Source organism: Coturnix japonica, chromosome 2, assembly GCF_054131305.1.
Source record: "Coturnix japonica strain WE chromosome 2, WE-NBRP24, whole genome shotgun sequence".
NCBI classification, from domain to species: domain Eukaryota; kingdom Metazoa; phylum Chordata; class Aves; order Galliformes; family Phasianidae; genus Coturnix; species Coturnix japonica.
The window spans coordinates 117,954,361-117,975,813 of NC_140664.1; the positions used below are offsets into that span (position 1 = coordinate 117,954,361).

The following is a 21,453-nucleotide window of genomic DNA, read 5'->3' on the forward strand; positions in this document are numbered from 1 at the left end:
ATGGAAAAGAGACATGGGCTGACAATAGCAGGACTAGGGGAAATGGTTTTAAGTTAAAAGAGGGAAGATTTAGGTTGGATGTTAGGGGGAAGTTCTTTACTAGGAGAGTGGTTAGGCCTTGGAACAGGCTGCCCAGGGAGGTTGTGGATGCCCCGTCCTTGGAGGTGTTCAAGACCAGGTTGGACGGGGCCCTGGGCAACCTGATCTAATAAATGTGTGTTTGGCGGCCCTGCCAGGCAGGGGGGTTGGAACTACATGATCCTTGAGGTCCCTTCCAACCCGGGTCATTCTGTGATTCTGTGTGATTCTGTGACTGAAACTGAAATTAGTCAGCACAAAGCCTACATGCAGCACATTCTATTTTCAGGTCTTACCTGAAGAACTTCTGGCACCGTGCAAACGTGCAGGGTTGGGGTTGTAAAGTGGTCTTTGGATGCTGTTGGCACACACTCAGTGTTTATGCCGTTTCCCCCAGCCCAACCTGTTTATTGATAAACAGGCTTTTAATCCAACCAAAACACACGGACTTCATCCTGTGTCCTAAGCAGTGTGACTGTTAAGTTTGCTGATACTATTAAAAGTTAAGTACCTTCATTAAGTTGAGCCACTAGTGTACATTAAATATTGAAGTGGATATAAGCAGAACATCTGCTTTTGCTTCACTGCTCCTTCGGAATGGTTGTGCAGGTGCTGGACAAGAGATCTCCCTCCCTACATTTGCAGGTGGTTTGCACAAATGCAGTTTCTCTTCTTATGGGTACCTCCTTGCTACTTACAAGCTAATGGAATTTGACATCATTGCCTACACCTGAATAATTCATACCACAAACACTATACACAAAAGGCCTGATACAAGAGAGTAATTAGAGATTACCCATGAAACAGACTCCAGACATGAATTATCTAGAAGAAGCTTTGCAATTCCTATTAAATACCTACATTATGTTCCTGCCTGCTGATACATTGACTATGCTGGAAGTCACCAGAAGTATGTCAGCTCTCCTGCAATTACACCTCAGCTTTTGTTTTCCAAAAGCTCAAGCTTGGCATTGGATTTCAGCTTGTTCTGGTAGAAGCATCCAGCACAGTTGGTGGGAGGGGAAGGCCTGGAGCAGTCATGAAGAAAAGACTCAGCACAGTGACAAGTAATTGATCTGAGGCAGGAGGAGGTGTGAGAGTGCTTCGCAAATTGGGTAATGGCTGTTGAAGAGTGAGCAGCCACAGGAGAGATTTCACAGTTCTGTTTTCTACAGAGATAGCCTTGGCTTAACTGAATTGATTATGTTGATAAGACACTGTGGTGTTGTGTGTGGTCACTAGCAAAAGCTGAAAACATTACTGTGATTTTCAATTGCTCTGCTTCCCCAGCGTGTGAGTATAATGAAGCGGTCAGGTGAGAGGGGGCTCACCTCACCTAGCTCCAGACACTTACAAGTCTATTTATCTTAAATTCATGATCTGAACTCCCTCTGTAGGACTGGTGGAAGGAAGGCATCGGTTGCTTTCTCATAGATTAAAATACAGTCGATAGACTCACTGCTAGGTGTGGCAATCCTGAGTTGAATTTAGACAATTAAACTGGGCAGGTGTCATTTACACAGATGTAATTAAAATGAGATAATCCTTATTTTACTGCTTCCTGTCTTGCCTGGCAGGATCAGTGTTAATGGGAGAAGGACGCTGTGCTGTGGGTTGAAATGGGTGTGCACTTATGAGTCTGCTGATAAGCTCAGTTCCCAGATCTCATTCTCTTGATTCTGCTGATTTCTGCATTGCAGCCAAGTGTAGTTTCTAGAGAGAACTGCTGTCATCAGTCAAAGTCTCAGGGCGGTCCTAAGGACATGAAGCCTGTAAAAGCAGAGGCAGTGACTATCTCTTATTGAGAGGTTATATGTATCAGTGTTCTCAGTCAGGGCCTTCCCCTTGTGCTATTTTCCTGTCAGAGTTTTTACATGCTTATAGGTGCGGAATTAATTTTGCATACATTTATATAGTGAGGAATATAGTCACCAAAGCTGAGAGAAAAACTACAACATATGTTTGAAATGTACATTTCCTGTGTTATTTTGGGAACATACTATTTGTGATTTCCTGGCTGGATAATCCCCTGTGTTATTTGATAGACTGTTGAATGATCAGTAAGTAGGATCTGCCATACCCCAAACCATATCAGATCTTAATTTAATTTGCACATCATTATCAGTTTGCTATCCAGGTACTGTAATTCCAGAAATAAAGCTGTATTTCCAACAGATTATTGGGGAGAACTATGTGGTCAGTAGTGCAAGTTTTCCTTCAGGAGCTTTGTGTAATCACTAAGAAACATCAAACATTTCAGTTGTTGAGTGTTAAGCCTTTTAATGGCAACCAGTCTTTCTGTAAGCATCATGTCTCCATGTGGCAGCTGTGTGTGTGGTAACCATCCATTGCAAATATTTAATTACATTAATGGAGAGTACAATCAAACAGAGTACCTTGAAGGTGACACATTGCCAGGCACCTGAGATCCTGGAAACTCTATCACAGATTACTGCTTTTACAGATTTCTAACTTTATGAGAGTTATAACATCCCTCAATAGTCTGCACTAAAAGGAAGCTGGTATTAAGTAAGGTAGTTTTGAAATCATGTACAGAAAAGATATATTTAGCTTTATCACTAAGTGATAAGTGCATCTGCAGTTCTCTAACATGAGGATTACTGCTTTAATTTCAGGTTTCAGTGGATCTGGAATAGAAGTGGATTGGAAGGGTTGGAGGAATGGGAAATGGACACATTTTTAATGTTTAAGTGTTCCCTCCTCTTCCATTAAGAGAATGCACCTTTCTACACTGTGGGATGTCATCACAACGCAGCCATGCAGGCTTGAGGTCAGATGGGGACTCTACACAGCTCATCGGTTCAAATCAATCTTTCTTTCAGCTGCTTAGATTCTTGCCCTCAAAGCCTTGTATACAACAACAAGGGGGTTCAGAACACTCGGTTTTTATCAGTAGGTAGTTAACTTGTAGGTGCCAAGACAGACACTGCTGTCACAGATGTTAAATCACTGCATTCTGTTAAAGGGACAGGTGCCTGTGGGCCTGAGAGGGGATTTTCATGTACTGATTTCCTTGACATGAAACTGAGAAGCAGGTCAATTCCAGGAAGGACTTTACCGTATTGACTAGGGAATATAGCAATGAAATAAAACAGTGCAATAAAATGTAGTAATGTGATGAAGGATGGTATGAAGGAAGTAAATAAAAAAATAGCACAAAGTGAAGAAAAGTTATCTAGGAAGAAATAAATTGCCCTATATATGATATGCATGGTAGATGAAGATAAAGCCATTGAAGGTAAAACTCTGTAAAGCAGTTCTTCTAATTCTCTTCATTATTAAAACATCACTTTAGTTTGAGAAGCCTGGAGTCTGTAATGAGGTCAGTAATCGATACAGGGCAAAACACATCAAAGAAAATGGTATGACTGGCAGGAAAACATCAAAAACCCAGAATGTGATCAAAAGAACATCATGAAGAGGCTCAGATAATGAAGTTAACTGAATTTCCCCCTAAAGAAATGTTCACAAGCACAAGAACAGCATAGAGAGTGGATGACATTTTGAGTGCTGAATGTAGGTGAAAAGCTGCAACAAGAATGCAAAGCTTTTCTTTTAGAGAAGAAGAGAAGCAAAGCAGATGTTTTTGCCTGCAATAAAGTCAGAGATGCTGAGATAGCCAAGAAAATAAAAACCACAATCCCTAAGAGCAGACAGAGGCAAACATAAAAGTCACAAAAGATCTTTGGTTAAATGTACCTACGTTGCTCAGCAAATACTTGACCAGGTCATTTTACACTGCCGGAGAGAGGCATCAGTGAACTTGATGCAACTCCACATGTTTAAATTAATGGCTACTTTCCCAGGTTTCTTTAAATGAGTGAAATTTGATGGAACTGAGCATGTTTGCCTGAGGTCGTGTGGGAATATATGCACAACACCTTTTGGTTTTGGTCAAGAGGGATCAAGCCTTTGGAGAACTCTTTTCTCACCACTAAGAGAAAGAGCCTGCCGGCCAATCTGACCTCTCTGGTAAGAATGATCTTAATTCTTCTGTATTCTAATTTTTGATTAGAATTTGCAGTGTTCTTTTGAATAGCTTTTATGCTGAAACGATTGAGATGCTATGTAAAATATTCTACTACAATGAAACATTGTATTGTGAAGTTATCTTCATCTTGCAGTAGTCTATAACATCAAAGAACCTTGTGCAGGGGATCTGTACTACTTGGAATCATTGTTTTTATGAAGGTAATTATATTTCAGGAAGGAAAATGGCTTTTTATTTGGATAATAATCATAACATTGGAAAAAAAAAAATCTCTATGTTAGCCTCAGGCTCAGTAAAACACTGTTCAAGTATTTGCAATGGATTAACAGAATAGGCTATTCCCATGAGTCATTATTTGAAGATGAAATTGCAAAGAAATAATTTAATTTAAGCAGAAGATTGCTGTGGTCCTTCGGGTTCACATTGCTCTGCCATATCTATTTGTCTATGTGGTGCTCTGATGGGTTACTGTGAACTCTCACGGGTCTAAGTAATTTTGTGATGCTGAAATGTAAACATGCACACAGGAAGATCATCTGCACAGCTCAGGCTTAGCAAAGATTTATCACCTGGGAATTAACAGATAGCTGAGTAGCTCTGCCATTCTTATAAAATATGCATAAAAGCCTGGTGAGCTGGAACATGTGAGGCAGCTGTTACTGTTTGCTCGTAGCTTTAAATGTCCCGTGAATGACACACTTCAATAATCGCTCTAATGAGAGACATATGAATCTATTTATTTTTTTTTTTATTTCATATCTTTGCTTATGCTATAAAAATGCTTGTACTGAAGTGGCTCACTAACAGAATATGACTTTCCCTAAAGCCTAAAACCTGAACAAATTCTTATGCAGTGAATCTACTGAAGCTGTATCCTCAGCAGCGCCTTACACCAGCCCTTCTATCTCAGCAGAAATTGATAGAGCTCTCTTGGCACTGCTCTTCTGCTTATTTTCATGGTACATGCCAGAATTTCTTGTTCTTGAGATGTCTTTTTTTCCATAGTGCTGGAGAAGAAGGATCTAAAATCTGTTTAAAAGCTGAAGGCAAAAGCTCTCAAATACAACAGGCGTAAGAGAAGGAAGCAGGTATTCTGCTGGTGAAGGGGTGAACCAACAGCTAAGTCAAAATACAGGCCTTGATCCAGGTGCAAAAGAGCAGCAAATAAAAACAGCAGAGATCTTTGGTCTGGCTTGTTGCCTTTGACAGCACTTCCATTCTACATAGAAGTCACAAGCATTATGTACACCTCCTGTTTTCCAAAAGACTGTTCTGCATCCCTGAAGTTACATAGAAATGTAAAACAGCTTTGAAAAGGAAATGAAACCTCAGTTTCTCCAATTGATTTCTCCTCTGAAAGCACAGAGTATGCTCAGTGACTGAGGCTCATCCATGGGAGCTGGGTGAGTACTGAATTCACTAAGAAACTATCAGGCAGATGAATTTGCCTCTCCTGCTTTGGTTTCATAGTCACTGAAAACTAGAAAACAAGTATTCTTACTTCCATTTCTTTTATGCTCTGCATGAAGCTGCATTTTGCTGCCAGGATCTTTCCTGGGTTGGATGGGTGTTCTTCAATGCCCAGGGAGGTGGTGGAGTCTCCTTCTCTGGAGATATTTAAGATCCGCCTGGACGCCTTCCTGTGTGACATGGTGTAGGGAACCTGCTTTGGCAGGGGGGTTGGACTCGATGATCTCTAGAGGTCCCTTCCAACCCCTACAATTCTGTGATTCTGTGATTCTGTGATTCTTCTGGCAAGCCAGTTTATTTGTAGAAGAGTCGTGGTGCTGATACTTTGCTGAAATATCCCTTAGGATGTTCTTGACCAACCACAAATCAGAAGACTTTGATGGTAACCATGGCAGGTAGCAGCTACACTACAGCTCTTCAACGACCAGTAATGACTGCCTAAGTCAATAGGTGGTGCACTGCACTTGTGGAATAGCAATGCTATTTCACTCAGGGTCTTAAGAACTGGCATTTAGGAAAACTTGTTTCATTTCATCCAAAGAACCAATTTCTGTAGCTTGATAAACAATGTGAAAAAAATTATACATATATATATTTCTAATATGATTTTTACATTGAAATAGTTATTCTAATGAGCTACATAGGTTTCAAAATCTTGCTATCAAAATGGGCAAATTTATTTCTTTGGCTACTTATGTTTGAGAGCCATCATTTCATGAGAGAATATACTTAAGCCTGGAATTGTGATTAGGAAATTTTTTTCATGCAATCCCTGCACACAATCACTCAATATCCAGAAAGGAACTAATGTATTCCAGCCCGGGAGTATAGAAATAGTCATAGCTGTGGAAGATCTTTACATATGCATTGCAGAGCACATTCAGGTTGCATCTGATGTGTATATGGAATCAATACAGAAAAATAATGCTTCTTTAACAAGCTGATAACAAAGACTGCGTGTAAGGAGATGAATTATAATCTACTTCTAATGGTGTGCCTGAGAACCGCTTTACTTGAATGTGCTATTCTTGTGTTGCTTGGAATCAGTATACACGATTTTAATACCGTAAAACTGGATTGAGTGGGTGTCAGAATAACAGCTTCTAGGAGAGCCTGTCTGAAAGCTCCAAGCACTACAGCAGAACAAAACAAATCAAAAATCACATCAGAAGATGCAGTTTAAATCTGTGTTACGGAAACAGAAGAAAATTTTCCTATTCATAGCCCTGAGCACTGTATTACAGAATCACAGAATTGTAGGGGTTGGAAGGCATCTCCAGAGATCATCGAATCCAGCACCCCTGCCAAAGAGGGTTCCCTACACCAGGTCACACAGGTATATACATATGTATATTGCATATCTCCAGAGGAGGAGACTCCACAACCCCCCTTGGGCAGCCTGTTCCAGTGCTCTGTCACCCTCACTGTAAATTTCTTCTTATCTGTGTGGAATTTCCTATGCTCCAGTTTCTGTCTGTTTCCCCTTGTCCTGTCTCCAAGCACTGCTGAAAAGAGTCTGGCCTTGCCATTTTGCCCCCAATACCTCAGATATTTATAGACCTGGATCAGGTCCCCTCTCAGCCTTCTTTTCTCAAGGCTAAACAGACCTGGCTCACTGAGCCTTTCTTCATAGGAGAGATGCTTCAGGCCCTTCACCATCTTTGTGGCCCTCCACTGGACTCTTTCCAAGAGATCCCTGTCTTTTTTGTACTGGGGAGCCCAGAACTGGACACAGTACTCCAGATGAGGCCTTACAAGGGCAGAGTAGAGGGGAGGATCACCTCCCTTGACCTGCTGTCCACGTATTCACAATTCAAAATTGTAAACAAAAATCTTTCTGATGACTCTCAGTACGTCATGATTTTTCCCTCAGTGAAGAAGCCTGGACAGTTGCAATTTTCCCTTCTACAACCTCTTTCAAAATGTTAACATTTGATTTCTCTCTTCATTGATTGAATTTACCATGCTTCCTCTCCCTACCCCTCTTTTTCATCTACTTATGTCATGTTCATACAAAAGCACATGCTGCAGAGAGCCCTGCTTCTTCTAATTTTTCAGTAGCCTTCACCATATAGTATATTTGCATCGAAGACATCAGGCTCCAGCTGAATTACTGACAGGAATATCTCAGCCTCTGCCATCTCCTAGGAAGGAAGTCTGTGTGAGAAGAGCAAATGGGTGGCACAATTCCACTGACCACACAGGTGGGCACTTGGGCCTGCAGCACAGATTGGGTTGAATGGTCCAGTAATGCCATTTACAGCTGTATCACAGCTGAGCCCTGGGTTTGACAGTGGCTTTAACCCTACTGTTTTAACTAATCTGCACGAATGGTCTACTTGTGTAACTGCTGAAGCATACCTGCATGCAATTAAATTCTCCAGAGATAATTTGCACAGGGAGGCAGACAATTCCCAAAGACAAGCAAGCAAACTTTACCAAAAATTTATTCAACATTTTATATTGCAGTAATTTCTGAAGAGTTCAAAACTCAAAGGTCAAACTGAGTACTGTCTATGTGCTAACACCCATTGTGAGGTGGGGGCTCTCCTTTTGTCTTCTGCTTTGATTTCTGAAGGAGCCCACATTGAAGGCAAACGTTCAAAATGACAGAGACCATGGGTACTACTAAAGGGCTAGTCACAGTAAAATGGAGGAGGCATTTTATCATGGCATTTTCCCTGCTGTTAATCTAGCACAGAGCTACAAACGTTTCCCCTTTCATTAATGCAGCACACAACTAACTGTGAGCACATGGAAGCTGCATGCCAGGCTGTTTTCCTATTTGCCCTTTCTCCATTGATCAACCGATTGCACGCAAGAATGAAAAACTTCCTTTAGAAACAGTGTTTATTCCTCCTTCCATTGTTCAGAGCAGCCTTTGGACTCTACTCACTCACTAACCTTCGGGATGGGGCTGTGTTCACGTTACGGGATCTTCTTCCGCCTATTTTCTCTGGGCTTTCCTTTGCGGATTCCTGTTGATTAAGCCCGTCTCAGCTCTCCCCTTACCTGCTCCAGCTGTTGTCTTCATAGTCTTGTGTGTGATCTCTCCATCTTCCCAGTGCCAAAACACCACTGCTGATACTGCCATTCACCTCAGGCTTTCAGAAAAGCACTATATGATAGCAGCATCTTAAAAGGGCTCAGCCAAGAACAGTCTTTGGTTTTCAGCATGTTCATTGTGATAGCAAATTATTAATGTTTACAGCAGATAGATCTGTTCCATACACAAGTGAATGAAGTGTAAAGGCCTAACAAAGCCTGATCTTCCTGACACTTCCTCCACATTATTTCAGAAGTACACACTCCTGCACACTGCAGCAGAGCATCAGCCAGCAGAGCTCTCTCCACAGTAAGTTTTCCACAAGACAGAATCCTCATTTTCTATTTTAAGTGAGATGATTATCCTTCTTCTCGTCATTAATTTTGCTTAGGATTCAGATAAAATGAAGAATCTCTTCTACTTCTGAAGTTTGTGTACTGTGAAGCATGGTATCTTGGGAAATTTCTCAAAAGCAGATGTTAAATTGAAGGGACAAGGAGGCAGTTACAGCCAGAAGACAGCAGTAGGCAGTCTTTGAATGCTGTAAGCATGTAATTTACAGCAATGATTTAAGAAATAATGAAGACACAGAATCACAGAATCACAGAATGACCTGGGTTGGAAGGGACCTCAAGGATCATGTAGTTCCAACCCCCCTGCCTGGCAGGGCCACCAAACATACACATTTACTAGATCAGGTTGCCCAGGGCCCCGTCCAACCTGGTCTTGAACACCTCCAGGGACAGGGCATCCACAACCTCCCTGGGCAGCCTGTTCCAGGGCCTAACCACTCTCCTAGAACATACTCTGTGTTCTGAGTATGAATCTCTGCTGATGCACCTAAGCAAGTAACTTTACTCATTTGATACCTTTTTTTGGAACACTGGACATGCTTTATTTTTTTTTTCCTTTTCACAATTTATTTAAACATCTCACATATACAAAATACATTTTCTTTTTTTGTCTTTTGAGAAATGATGATTCTTTTTTTATCCACTGGAGAAGATGAAAATGAGATTTGGAAGCAGAAACACCTGATTTTGGAGGAAGAGGACAAAGATGAGGAAAGACGATCCACGTGCTTAAGCTGGGGATGAGATAGATTTCAAAGAAACAGAGAAGTAATACTTTAACTGCTGCTAGCACCATCAGAATTCAAGTATTGGAAACACACTCTGGAATAATGAAATTAGCACCACTATATTCTGAGTGGAACTGAAAGTAACTCGTATGATATGGAGAAGTGCCTACAAAGGATGTGGATCACACTTGGTTTAGTGTATGAGGTAGTTTAAACCTTTGGAAGTCGTGGTTTTAAACTTCCTCCGTGGAAGATAGTCAAAGGCCACAAGTGGTGCAAACTTTCATGAGTTTTTATTTTTTTTTAGGTTTTTTTTTTTTTAGTTTTTTTTTCTTTACAAAGGTTGACATTTCCCAAAGCAAGGTGTTAAATCTTGAAAGACTTCCAAGTCCTTTTGGGGCTGTATTGAATTTCATTGCACAATGCTCCAATCAATTCTTCTCCTTCTCTTTCGCCCAGAGTTTAAGCAAGTAGATGAACAGAAAAAAAATGGAAGGAGTCAGCTCTCATTACAAAAAGGAATGACAAAGAATAATTCTGGGGGGGGGGCTTTAAGTTAATTTTAGTTCATTCATTTGAAACAGACTGGGCCAATGTGCAAACCGAATTCTTGGTCAGCGCCACCAATGTCCAAAGGTGCAATGTCAAGGATGGGCAAGCGAGATGGCTTATTTGTTCTGTACTCAATGATCGTTTTGCCCCATTTGTTGTTCTTTTTCTGCAAGAGAAGATGTATTAGAATTGTTACTGTGTTGTTCATAGAATTGAGAATTGTTTCACCTAACTGGATAATTTTTGAAATAATTTTACTTAATTTTACTGCCACTGTTTGCAAATAAGATACCCACATCCAACTATTTAGAGCTCTAATACAGAGAAAACATTTACTTTACCCTTAACTTTTCCATTCTGTTCATGCTTAAATCCTCAGAGAGCTTTGCCTGATCTTTTGAAGACTTGACCCTGCCCCTCCTGCACCTTGCATACTACTTTCTCAGCACGCTTCAGTTTCCATAGACTTTGGGTCTGGTTCCTCAGAAAAGCTTTTTCTTTTCTTTGCCACATTGCACAGTACAGGAAGGAACTGTTAGTCCCCCAGTCTTTGCCACTCATTAAAGACCTGGCATAGTTGGTTCCACAGGCTATTTATCCTCACTGGATAAAATTTTTCTGGTCTGACTGATAATCTAGTTCTGAATCAAAGCACAGCTGTCATTAATACAATCATATTGCCCACTGTGTTACTTACAGAGCAGCCATCCACAAGAACACTGAAAGTGAATCTGCTGTTGCCTTCAGCTCGTAGTTCAACATCATTGGATCCCTGGAGTATAACAGCCTTTTTAAGGTTTCCAGTCTCCTCATCCATGTAGGCAATGCTGTTCTTGCAGTGGTAGGTGATGTTCTGGGAGGCATGGTTGGCCAGCAGACGCATGAAGGCAAGTTGAGTGGCCATGTCCTTTGTGGTCACACCTTCACCATTGTATTCAAACTGAAAAAGACAAAGAAATCCACTCAATTGAATTTCTGGGGAAAAGTGAATGTCTGCGTATTTTCTGTAGGAATAGTAAAAAAAATGTTCACAAATATGAATAGTACATGTCAAAAATCCCAACTTAAAAAATAGCAAACATCATTTTATTTTTTCACTTTCTGGACTGTCTTTGTACTAAAGTAGCATATTCCAGGCCAGGATTCCCCTAGAAATGACCACTAATCATGCTGAAAACACTAAGAAAATTTAGAACAATACTAATAAAACCCTTTAGCAAATTGTGTTTGAAGCCAGAACTGGAACCCTGTTCCCTTGAGATAAAAAATAGCTGTTCCCTTTTTTATATCTCTCCTCTAAGAGTTTAATTAATGAGTTTTGCTCACTGAGAGTCAGTGGGTAGAGAATTCCTCAGAAAGCCCTGTAGGAAACAATTACCCTCCAGTGCATCACATACCTGAGTACCACCATTGATAGTTTCACCGAACCATATGTGCTTTTTCTCCTTGGGATTCTTGCTGACATACCAGGTCTTAGTAGGAATATCTTCAGGGTTAGCATGGATGCAAGTCTCACCAGTGGCAAAGTCACAGTATGCTCTAATGGCATCTGCAGTGCAGCCTTGGTTAGGATCAATCCAGTAGAAACCTTTGAGGAAAGAAACACTTGCGTTCAGTTTATATTCAATGGTTTGATACAGAAACTCAGAGGTCGTAACTATCATAGTTAAGTATTGAAGTGATAATCAGGAAAAATTCATATTTTAGACTGTCAATGAGTAAGAAATTACCTGTATTCAGAAATTAAGATTAAACATTTTTGCATCATTTTTAAAAAAGAATGCAATAATCGCACAACACTAGATATTCTGAATGTCCTCATAGATACATGTTTTCACTGGAGGCAGACAGAACTTCTTCACCAGCCATTTAGTATTTTCACTGGTTGACAGGGTTACCACTCATCAAGGAAAGCTAATAAGTTGAAAATCATTTGCTGAGACAGAAAGGGCAAATCTCTGGCACTAACGTACCGCTGCTCCATTCTGGGTGGCTAAGTCTGAGGTCACGGCAGGTGCGAGCTGGGTTCTTTTTGGAGCCTTCTGGGGTCAGCAGGGTCTCAATTTGGTTGTTCAGTGTTTTCAGAGTGGCATCAACTTCATAATCCTTGGGTCTGAGAGAAGGCTGATCAGCCCGGTAGTATTCTGCATCAAAGCCAACTTCATATCCGCCACCATTGGGGCCAGGGGGACCAGGAGGTCCAGGGGGACCAGGGGGACCCTAAAGTTTTTCAAAAGCAAAAGACAAGAAGTATCCTATTATAAATATGCTTCTTTCAGCTGACTACTTCCACACATGCACTGTCCTACAGAAGTCTTATCACCCTCAGCAATAATCTGAGGAAGGACCTACAGACCTGCTCTGTGGTAACTCCTCTGAACTACAGCAGAAGATACACTGCTTAGGACTACTACACCTTTGTGCTTCTACTGGCTGGCCATAAAGAATAAAGAAGATTTAAGTCTATTAGGTAAATGCTGAATGTTAAATAACAACCAACATTTCAAAATCCCTTACTAAAATAGAAATATCTCTCCATAAACTAAGATTTTAAAGTGATTTTCATTTAACTGTTACCTAAATGTATTAAATCAACAAGTTGTAAGTTATACTCACAGCAGGGCCTTGGCTACCATGAGAGCCACGTACACCAGCAGGGCCAATGGGTCCAGGGAGACCATTGCGACCATCCTTACCAGGAGGACCAGAAGGACCAGGAGGACCCTAGATGGAAACTTGAACAGTTTAATGACAGTAGGGAACACTACAAATAGGAATTCATATAAATTACAGTGAACAAATACATTCCATAAGAAGAATGGGATAATTATTTACTTATACTCTTAAATTCACATACCCTTGGGCCAGCAGGACCATTGTTGCCAGGAGGACCTTGATCACCATGTTGGCCCTATTGGGAACAACAAATGCATACTCAGAAAAAAATGCAATGCCACACATTTTATTAACACGATTCAAGAGGGGATCAGCAGATGTATTTGGGTTCAGAGAATGGAAATCTAGAGCAACGAGCATTAGTGGAGTTGAGATACAAAACATGGGAGAAAAGAGGGGGAAAACGTTATTTAAAAGGATAACCTACAGAAGTCTCTATATTGTTCCTTAGGGTTTTCAGAGAAGCCTTTCAAATAAGAGACAAAATTCTCAAAGGGGACACCAGAATTTAAGGGGAAGATAATCTATAAGTGACTTGCTTCTCTCTGATACAAAAACTTTCTCTATTTCTGACCAGAAAAGAAGAAATACTACTTAAACAAAGGCAGAGCTTTCTGAATTCTGTGCTAACCAAATGTAGTTGATTTTCAGGGCAAACAGTGGAAAAATCAGCTATCAGCGGCATTATTAAAATTTACCCTGTTCTGTGGAGAGCACTGAGTGTCTGGATCTTATGGCCTTAGAAGGATAGTACAGAGTGAACAAAGTCAAAATATTGAAAATCGTTTACTTACAGCAAGACCAGGAAGACCCTGCAATCCATTGTGTCCCTTCAGGCCAGGCAGACCTCTATGTCCCTTGTCACCAGGTAGACCTTTCTCACCACGTGGACCTTGTGGGCCCTAAGAAAGGATATACATGCCAGACAAGGCTTGAATCAGATATTACTGACAAAGAATGAATTAAGTATAAGCATTCTACATTATGCCACAGCTTGTCCCTGATCTATTTATGTGTATCCTGTTAAGACACCCAGAAAAAGTGTTAATCCTGAAAGCTTCAGGTTCAATCCCATGAGAGAAGATGACCAAGATCTTAGGTTTATAAATATTTGCAGCTCCTAAGCACTATTGTTTGTGCTTGAATGCAGTTGTGGGCCCTCAATATTAAGCATACGTTTTCTGCTCTTGTATCAGTGTAGGAATGTATATAGAAATTAAGACTTACAGCGAGACCTCTTGGGCCAAAAGCACCAGCAGGACCAACAGCACCAGCAGGACCCTGGAAAAGGAAAAGAAAATTCATGTCACTGATGCATTTCATACCTAATAAAGGTTCCATACTAAACATATCTCCACAGCAAGCAAAGTAATTATTCCCACTTAATAGGGTTTTGATGCATATATGTATGTATGTATGGTGGGCAAATGTAGGTCCTGTATCAATAAAAAAAAAAAAAAAAAACCACATAAAATTTCATCAACTTACAGGATCACCACGGTTTCCAGGCTTTCCAGAAGGACCAACTTGGCCATGAGGACCAGGAGCACCCAAAGGACCACTGGGACCTTGGTTACCAGGAGCACCACGCTCACCCTGAGAATAAGGGAATGCAAGATAGAGGCTGTGTTACTACTGAGTTACACATAGTGAAAAATTTCCTTCAAAAATATGAGATAAAAGGAAAGAAGAAGTCACCTTGAAACCAGGAGCACCATCACGGCCTGGAGGACCATCATTTCCAGGATTGCCCTGTTAAAATACCATTTAAAAATATTAAAGTTCGTCAATATACATCTCACATAGAAGTTTGTGCCAGCCTAATTGCTCCCAATGAGATTTAGGAGACAATGAGATGGAATAACATGAATCTTGAAGGTAAATTTCATTATAAATCCCACATTCAATTCCCTTACATACATTAACATTCTTTGAAAAATTGTGTGGCCTTCAAATATTTTAGGTTTTATAACACCAATATAGGAGAAAGTTCACGAATTTTGGTTCTATTTCTGTAAATGAAAAGTTCGTACAAGAGTTCTATACTAAAAGTGCCTCAGATTATCAAATAAACTTCCCTGATAATGCCCGGAGAAAAATTTATATCTTTAATCCTTAAGGAGAACTACAATGTGTGAATGTTTTACATTTTTTAGAGCATAATTAATACCTAGCCAATGTATGGATACCCTTCAAGGTGAACTACTAACCTGGATAGATAAGTTTACTCACTGCTCTATGGAAGGGGCCCTGTCCACCAAACAATTATCCATGAGGTAGAGCATTATAGGGGCCACTTATTACTTTGCAGTACTCCCACATACCCCTTTCACATAGGATACAGACCCTCCACTTGGATACAGATCCTCCACTCCCTGCATTTATCTGTGGAGCTCAGTAGTACCTGCCACAAAGGCCAGAGCTTGTTTCATCATGTTTTTAGCCTCCTTTACATCTCATGGTGAAGGAACACGTGTCAGGAAACACCATGTATATATCTGACATTTAAAAACAATATAATCCCAGCTTCCCTGACATAGCTTCCCTCTCTACAGCCTAAAGTTGTTGCATGAGATACAGCTCCTGTAATGAAAGCTTCTTCTCTGTCAATCGTTTTTGGTGATTAAGCAAAAAGTCCAAAGATTCTGATTGTGACTCCAGGAGAACCTTCAGACACAATTTATGTTGCCTAGTCAGAACTACTGGGGAAGAGGACTGAAATTTGCTCCATGATAAGGTGGTACCCTGGTATTACTGCTCTGTTTTAGACCTTGCCAATAAATAATTTATGTATTGGGATCCTGATACTATTTTCCCTGAAGATACTGGTGGGTACAAGTTTGTACACAGCATCCAATTGCATTCAGTTTTTCTGTGTGTTTGTCTTTGGCTCAGGACAAAAGCGAAGCTATATTGGAGAGGAAAGATGACATAGCTTACATCACGACCAGCTTCACCAGGAGCACCATTAGGACCAGGAGAACCCACAGGACCAGAGGGACCACGAGCACCAGGAGGACCAGAAACACCCAGAGGACCAGGTTCACCCTAATACAGGAACAGTGGTAACAAAATGTGACATATAATACAACAAAAACTAGTTTTACAAAACTGTCAGCCTATATCTAATAGAAACATTTCTCTGCAGTCAGTTCTAGAAGTGAAACAAACAGGAGACAAGGAGAAACCTATCTAACTACAGCAAAATATTTAAGTTTCTAGCTTTTCTGTCTTGCTAAGAACAGATGCTTCTGATGCCATTCAAAAATACGTTCACCTGCAGATACAAGTCTTGTTTGTCTGCAGCAAGCAATAATTTCTTCCGCTGCTCAAGTCTGTAGGCTCCATTTAACCAAGATCTGTTTGCAGCAGAAATGAAAACAACAGAATCTATACCTCCTGTCCCCCACTATTTCTTAAGAGGAGGCCTCAGCATTTTTCTTTGTAGTTTAGGACAGTCAACGAGTCATACTCACTGTTGCTCCAGCAATGCCTGGAAGACCACGTTCTCCCCGAGAGCCAGGCAGACCAAGGATACCAGGAGCACCAAGAATACCCTGAGGACCTGGGGTACCGGGAGGACCCTGTGAGGTGAAAAGATTATATTAATGGGGATGGGAAGGGAGTGGGGGGGAAGTCCCTCTGTATTTCTCATTTATTTTGCTCTGTAACTACTTTCCAAAGGTCTCATTGTGGGTCACTGCCAGTTTCTGAGTGGAAAACCTTGTAACCAAGGCAGAAAACCTAAGCTAAATGTCTGTAAGAAAGTAATGCTGATTATGTTCTGACCACAATAGGTACATTTGCTTTTGCTTTCTGGACAAGATCTCCTATTGTGTTGCTCCTATTCACTAACAGTGGGTTCATGAAAACTGGGGAATGGAGAAGATGACTGTGCTGAGGGAATTCCATAGTGAAGAACCAAATTATCTGATTCTGAAACAGCCTTATCATGTACCATCTAGGTACCTTCGACCTCCCCACAAGCCTTAGAGCTCATTACTGATCCTTTGAAAAGACAAAGGATGTTTAGTTAAGAGACTTTTCGATCTCCTTAAAATCTGAGCATGTGCTACTAAACTTGGCATAAGAAATCATCCTGATATATTACTTTATTATTCTTAATTGCAGTCACACCCTCTAGTTCAACTGCATTTTTTACTATATAAAACTAGAAAATTTATTACTTTATACCAAATTTTTAACATACATGTCCAACAGTGACAGTGAGAATTTTATTCTTAGCTGTATCTTCTACAGAGTATGAAAGAAACTTCTATATATTTACATTGAGAAACAATAGAGAGGTAATTCACACAAGCAGATGCTTCTACAAGACACCTGCATTTTAGGGTACGTTAGTCAAACATGTATGAAAAATGTCCTTAATCTCAGTGGAGTTACTGCTTAAGAGCTCTGCTAAATTTGGTAAAGAAGAAGTACTAAAAGTGTCTTAGAAGCTGTAACATTTACACAAAGAGAGACACTTGTGATGAGATGTGATACTCAGTTACTTACAGCAGCACCAGCCTCTCCAGATGGACCTTTCTCACCAGCGAAACCAGGTGGGCCAGCAATGCCCTGTTCACCAGTACGGCCAACAGGACCAACATCACCACGCAGACCTCTAGGACCATCTTTGCCAGCTGGGCCAGGAGGACCAGGGGGACCAGTGATACCCTAGAGGATCGAACATGAAAGTGTCATCATTACAACACAGACTGAATACTAGGGAGAAGAGAGTAAATTTCACTCTTTCTACAGAAATGGTGCTTTGCAGGTTATCAGCAGCTACAGAGCAGCAGCTGTTACTAGTTCTGTTAAGCACTGCATAGCTGGGATCAACAGAATTGTTGAACTAGGAAATATGGCAAAATTTTGCATGTAGATTTGATTTGGCTCCAGAGACATCAGTTACAACTATAAAGACTATGGGGAAAAATAAATCTAACAACTTTCAATTCAATGGGATTGTTTAGCTTTAGATAGTAGGATTCAAAATATAGGAAAGGAATACTTCTTCCTAAGGCTTGGAAGACTGTTGTGAAAAGGAAGTCTTATGAAAGTCAATTGGAAATAACAAGTTTGAGCTGAAAAAGTAAGTGGTAAGTCACATTCATAGATATAATCAGAGGCTCCCCTGCTTCAGACAGCAGTTGGAACTGCAGATACTGTGGAAAGTGTGAACACAAGATAATCTCTATATTCTTTTTGAGGTAGGATATGACTTTATTCCACTCAAAACCAATATCTGTGCAGTTACTCTCCATGAATAAAAGCAAAATAAAGCTTAATTTTCACAATAGGCAAGGCACTTCAAGGTGCAGAAGGATGCTTTTTAGCTTGTGAAAAGAAACTAAATACATAATTTCCAGGCTGTGAAATTTCCCTCCTATCCAATCCTGTAAATATTTGAATTCCAGGATAGTCAGAATTTGAGTCATGCAACTAAAATGAGGATTGTCCCTAACAAGTACAGTTTCAGACTTGTCTTCCACTAAAACTTCTCCATCAGTTACTTACAGCAGGGCCTGGAGGACCAACTCTTCCAGCAGCACCAGGGAAACCAGTCATGCCCTAAAAACAAAAGACAAAAGGAAAATTTAGTTTAAAGGAAATAATGACTTCATGGAAAGCAACAGTGCAAACGGTAGAAGCCTGAGGACTTACAGGAGGACCAGCATCACCACGAGGGCCAGCAGGACCAGCAGCACCAATGGGACCCTATATGTGAAAGGAGAAAGAGAGAGATGAATCAAGATCTGTTATAAGGGGACCAGTCTCACTCCTGCAAAAAAGAAACACAGTTTTATTATTTACTTTAACTGAAGAATTTTTGGGCCCCAAGATACTGATATTAGGGGTAGAAAATTCTCATGGACTTCTTAAATCAATATGGTAAGGATTGAAGTTTGGCATAAAGGCATGCATGACTCAAATGAATCTGCCTTGCCAGTGTAACATGCATCTAAGCCAATCTGGAAGTAAAATGTGAAAGATGTAGTAAGGCTAAGAACAGAAAGACTTCTGTTTGTACAGGATGACTACTACAGCCATATAGTTCCAATACCTGGTATTGTCTTACAGAAGCACATGGTAAGATCCTCTGCCTATGTTATCTTGTGATATTTCAGAGTATTCCAGGTACCAAGGCCTTTCTTTCTACACCATTTCCACCAATTCCCAGTAATGGGCTGCTGGTGTGTGAAACTGTATATCTTTGTGCTGCATTACAAGCTTGTTTGCAAGGATGTGCACCACTTTGCACATACACAGTTGCATGACTGGGTTTAAAAGTCAGACTGTAATAGCACATTCTGTCTTTAAGAAGAAGGTTATCAGGGCCCTCAGCCGAGGAACTCATCCACAAACACCCCTTCAATGGTTCGAGATAGACTGATTTTGCTGATCTTCAGCACAAGTTGAAAATTATTTTTTTCTCTTTGTTTCAATTTCAGACTCATGATCTCAGCCCACATAAATAGATTGATAAGGTTTATATAATGTCTGAAAATCAGAATGTTGACTTGCCTCACAGCCTAATTTGAATTTTTGTTTCTTTTTTTTTTTTTTTTTTAGTGATCTTTTCACAATTTGAGGTCTTCACATTATCATTAACTGTGTTTGCCCAGCACAGTTAAGAACCATTCATTTCACCAAGATACAGTTCACTTACTGGTGGTCCAGAAGCACCAATTGGCCCAATAGCACCTGTTGGTCCAGTTTCACCCTTTGGTCCCTTAGGGCCACGCTCTCCTTTAGCACCAGGCTGACCAGCTGCACCCTATAGGCAGAAATAAAACACGCAGAACAAGGAGTGATTGGAAAAGCAAACTAAGAAAGTAAAGGAATGGTGTGGAATCAATAAGAAGAAAATGAAAACAGTACTCACAGGAGGCCCAGCAAATCCACTAGGACCTACAGGACCAGGCTCACCACGTTCACCCTAAAGAGAAGACAATGAAGTCTGGTTGGAAATGGCTTTAAAAGGGGGTTTTTCTGAATATCATGTCTTTGACATGATGAAATAATAGAAGGAATTTTTTCTTACAGGAATACCACGGGCACCAGCAGGACCAGCGGGACCAGCAGGACCTCCTTCACCCTGAAACAGACAGCAGGAGACATTATATGGGGAAAGGCCACACCTGTCAAAACACATCTTATGGTAATGATACATACAGTCTATCTCCCCATGACTCTGTTTTTTATCCATCCCACATTAAGAATAATTTCTAACGATACTTAGACAGGATAAAGTCATTAGGAGCTACTGTGTTGCTGTTTGACACAATATCAGAACCTCTTCCCAAGACTGAAGAGGATCATAGCGTTAGTTGGAAAGAATTCCAGACAAAAGCTTGAATCAGAACTGTTTCTGCATAAACCAGTGCCATACAGATGTCCTTCCATTCCCTGCTCTTTTAAGAAAAGGTATGGGATGCAATGGAAAACTCTCAATGACCCTTGCTTCACATGATGTGAGAACTTAAAAACTTGTGCTCCTTAACAAGATGGAATTGTTTTCTATTAGACTACAGTCCTCCTCTGAAACATTCATACTGTGGGAAAACTGTACAAACAAGACATTTGATCAATTCAAGAGCAAACTTACCCGATCACCAGCACCACCAGCAGGACCAGGAGCACCAATAGCACCAGGGAGACCCTACAGGTTAAGAGAAGGACATCATTTGTAAGAAAATGTAAGCAAGAGTCACTGATTAACTTTTTTTTATTCTTTTCTTCTGGAGACAGTCATGTGACTTTATTTCAGTTATCCTTAATACACTTTAACAGCACAGACTTTAAAGAACACCAGTTTATGTATTTTCCTCCCAAAGTATGAAATCTAGCATAAGCAGCCAAAATGTCTAACTAATGTTGTGTGACTTTGCAGGCTGCCTTTACTATTAGCTCTATGAGCTGAACCCATAAAGTTCCAGAAGACATCACACTGACAACTGTCTATGAACTAGTGATCTCTGCCAATGTTATTTCTCTGCTTCAATGCATGAAGGGTGATCACTTCTTTCTCACTCTTCAAATTTAAGCACTTCTAATAAGGGGCTACACAATCACACTGACCCCACACCAAAAGCAAGCAGCTGTAAGAGGAAATGGAATAGGCTGAAAGGAAGTCATAAATATCTTTTTTAGTCACTTGTGTTCTCAGGTCAAACAACATTAGCTCAAGTAGAAACAAAAGATACTTACACGGGCACCATCTCTTCCTGTTGCACCAGCATCACCTCTCAGACCTGGGGCACCCTAAAATAAATACAGAGAGTATTACGTGGGTAATGTACAAAGAAAGAAGCCCTGAGCTGTTCACTGAGTGCACATGTACTACAGAGATACTTATGCTGGTACTGGTTTGGGAATGGACTTTGACTTATTTCATTCTTATTGCTGAGTATGTACTTACTTGCCAAGATAAAATGCGCAAAGAGGACTGATACCATTTGACAGAATTATAATCCTGTCTCTTTTATTATATATACACCTATTTAGTTTCCTCCAGGTACCAATAACTAA

General features: G+C 40.5%; 1 protein-coding gene across 1 annotated transcript in view; it reads right to left on the reverse strand.

The window, feature by feature from the left end:
- Window positions 1-9,958: 9,958 nt before the first annotated feature.
- The window catches only part of COL1A2 (collagen type I alpha 2 chain), a 34,970-nt gene continuing 23,475 nt past the window's right edge, over window positions 9,959-21,453 (reverse strand). The window contains exons 33-52 of the mRNA XM_015853543.2: window positions 21,133-21,186; window positions 20,531-20,584; window positions 19,967-20,020; window positions 19,808-19,861; window positions 19,592-19,699; window positions 18,586-18,639; window positions 18,439-18,492; window positions 17,434-17,595; window positions 16,392-16,499; window positions 15,856-15,963; window positions 14,614-14,667; window positions 14,404-14,511; window positions 14,143-14,196; window positions 13,710-13,817; window positions 13,097-13,150; window positions 12,856-12,963; window positions 12,213-12,459; window positions 11,637-11,827; window positions 10,937-11,179; window positions 9,959-10,405 (exon numbers count right to left, since the gene is read on the reverse strand). Coding sequence (XP_015709029.2) covers window positions 10,259-10,405; window positions 10,937-11,179; window positions 11,637-11,827; window positions 12,213-12,459; window positions 12,856-12,963; window positions 13,097-13,150; window positions 13,710-13,817; window positions 14,143-14,196; window positions 14,404-14,511; window positions 14,614-14,667; window positions 15,856-15,963; window positions 16,392-16,499; window positions 17,434-17,595; window positions 18,439-18,492; window positions 18,586-18,639; window positions 19,592-19,699; window positions 19,808-19,861; window positions 19,967-20,020; window positions 20,531-20,584; window positions 21,133-21,186 — 2,124 coding nt within the window. The 3' untranslated portion in view covers window positions 9,959-10,258. The remainder of the gene's footprint in view (window positions 10,406-10,936; window positions 11,180-11,636; window positions 11,828-12,212; window positions 12,460-12,855; window positions 12,964-13,096; window positions 13,151-13,709; window positions 13,818-14,142; window positions 14,197-14,403; window positions 14,512-14,613; window positions 14,668-15,855; window positions 15,964-16,391; window positions 16,500-17,433; window positions 17,596-18,438; window positions 18,493-18,585; window positions 18,640-19,591; window positions 19,700-19,807; window positions 19,862-19,966; window positions 20,021-20,530; window positions 20,585-21,132; window positions 21,187-21,453) is intronic.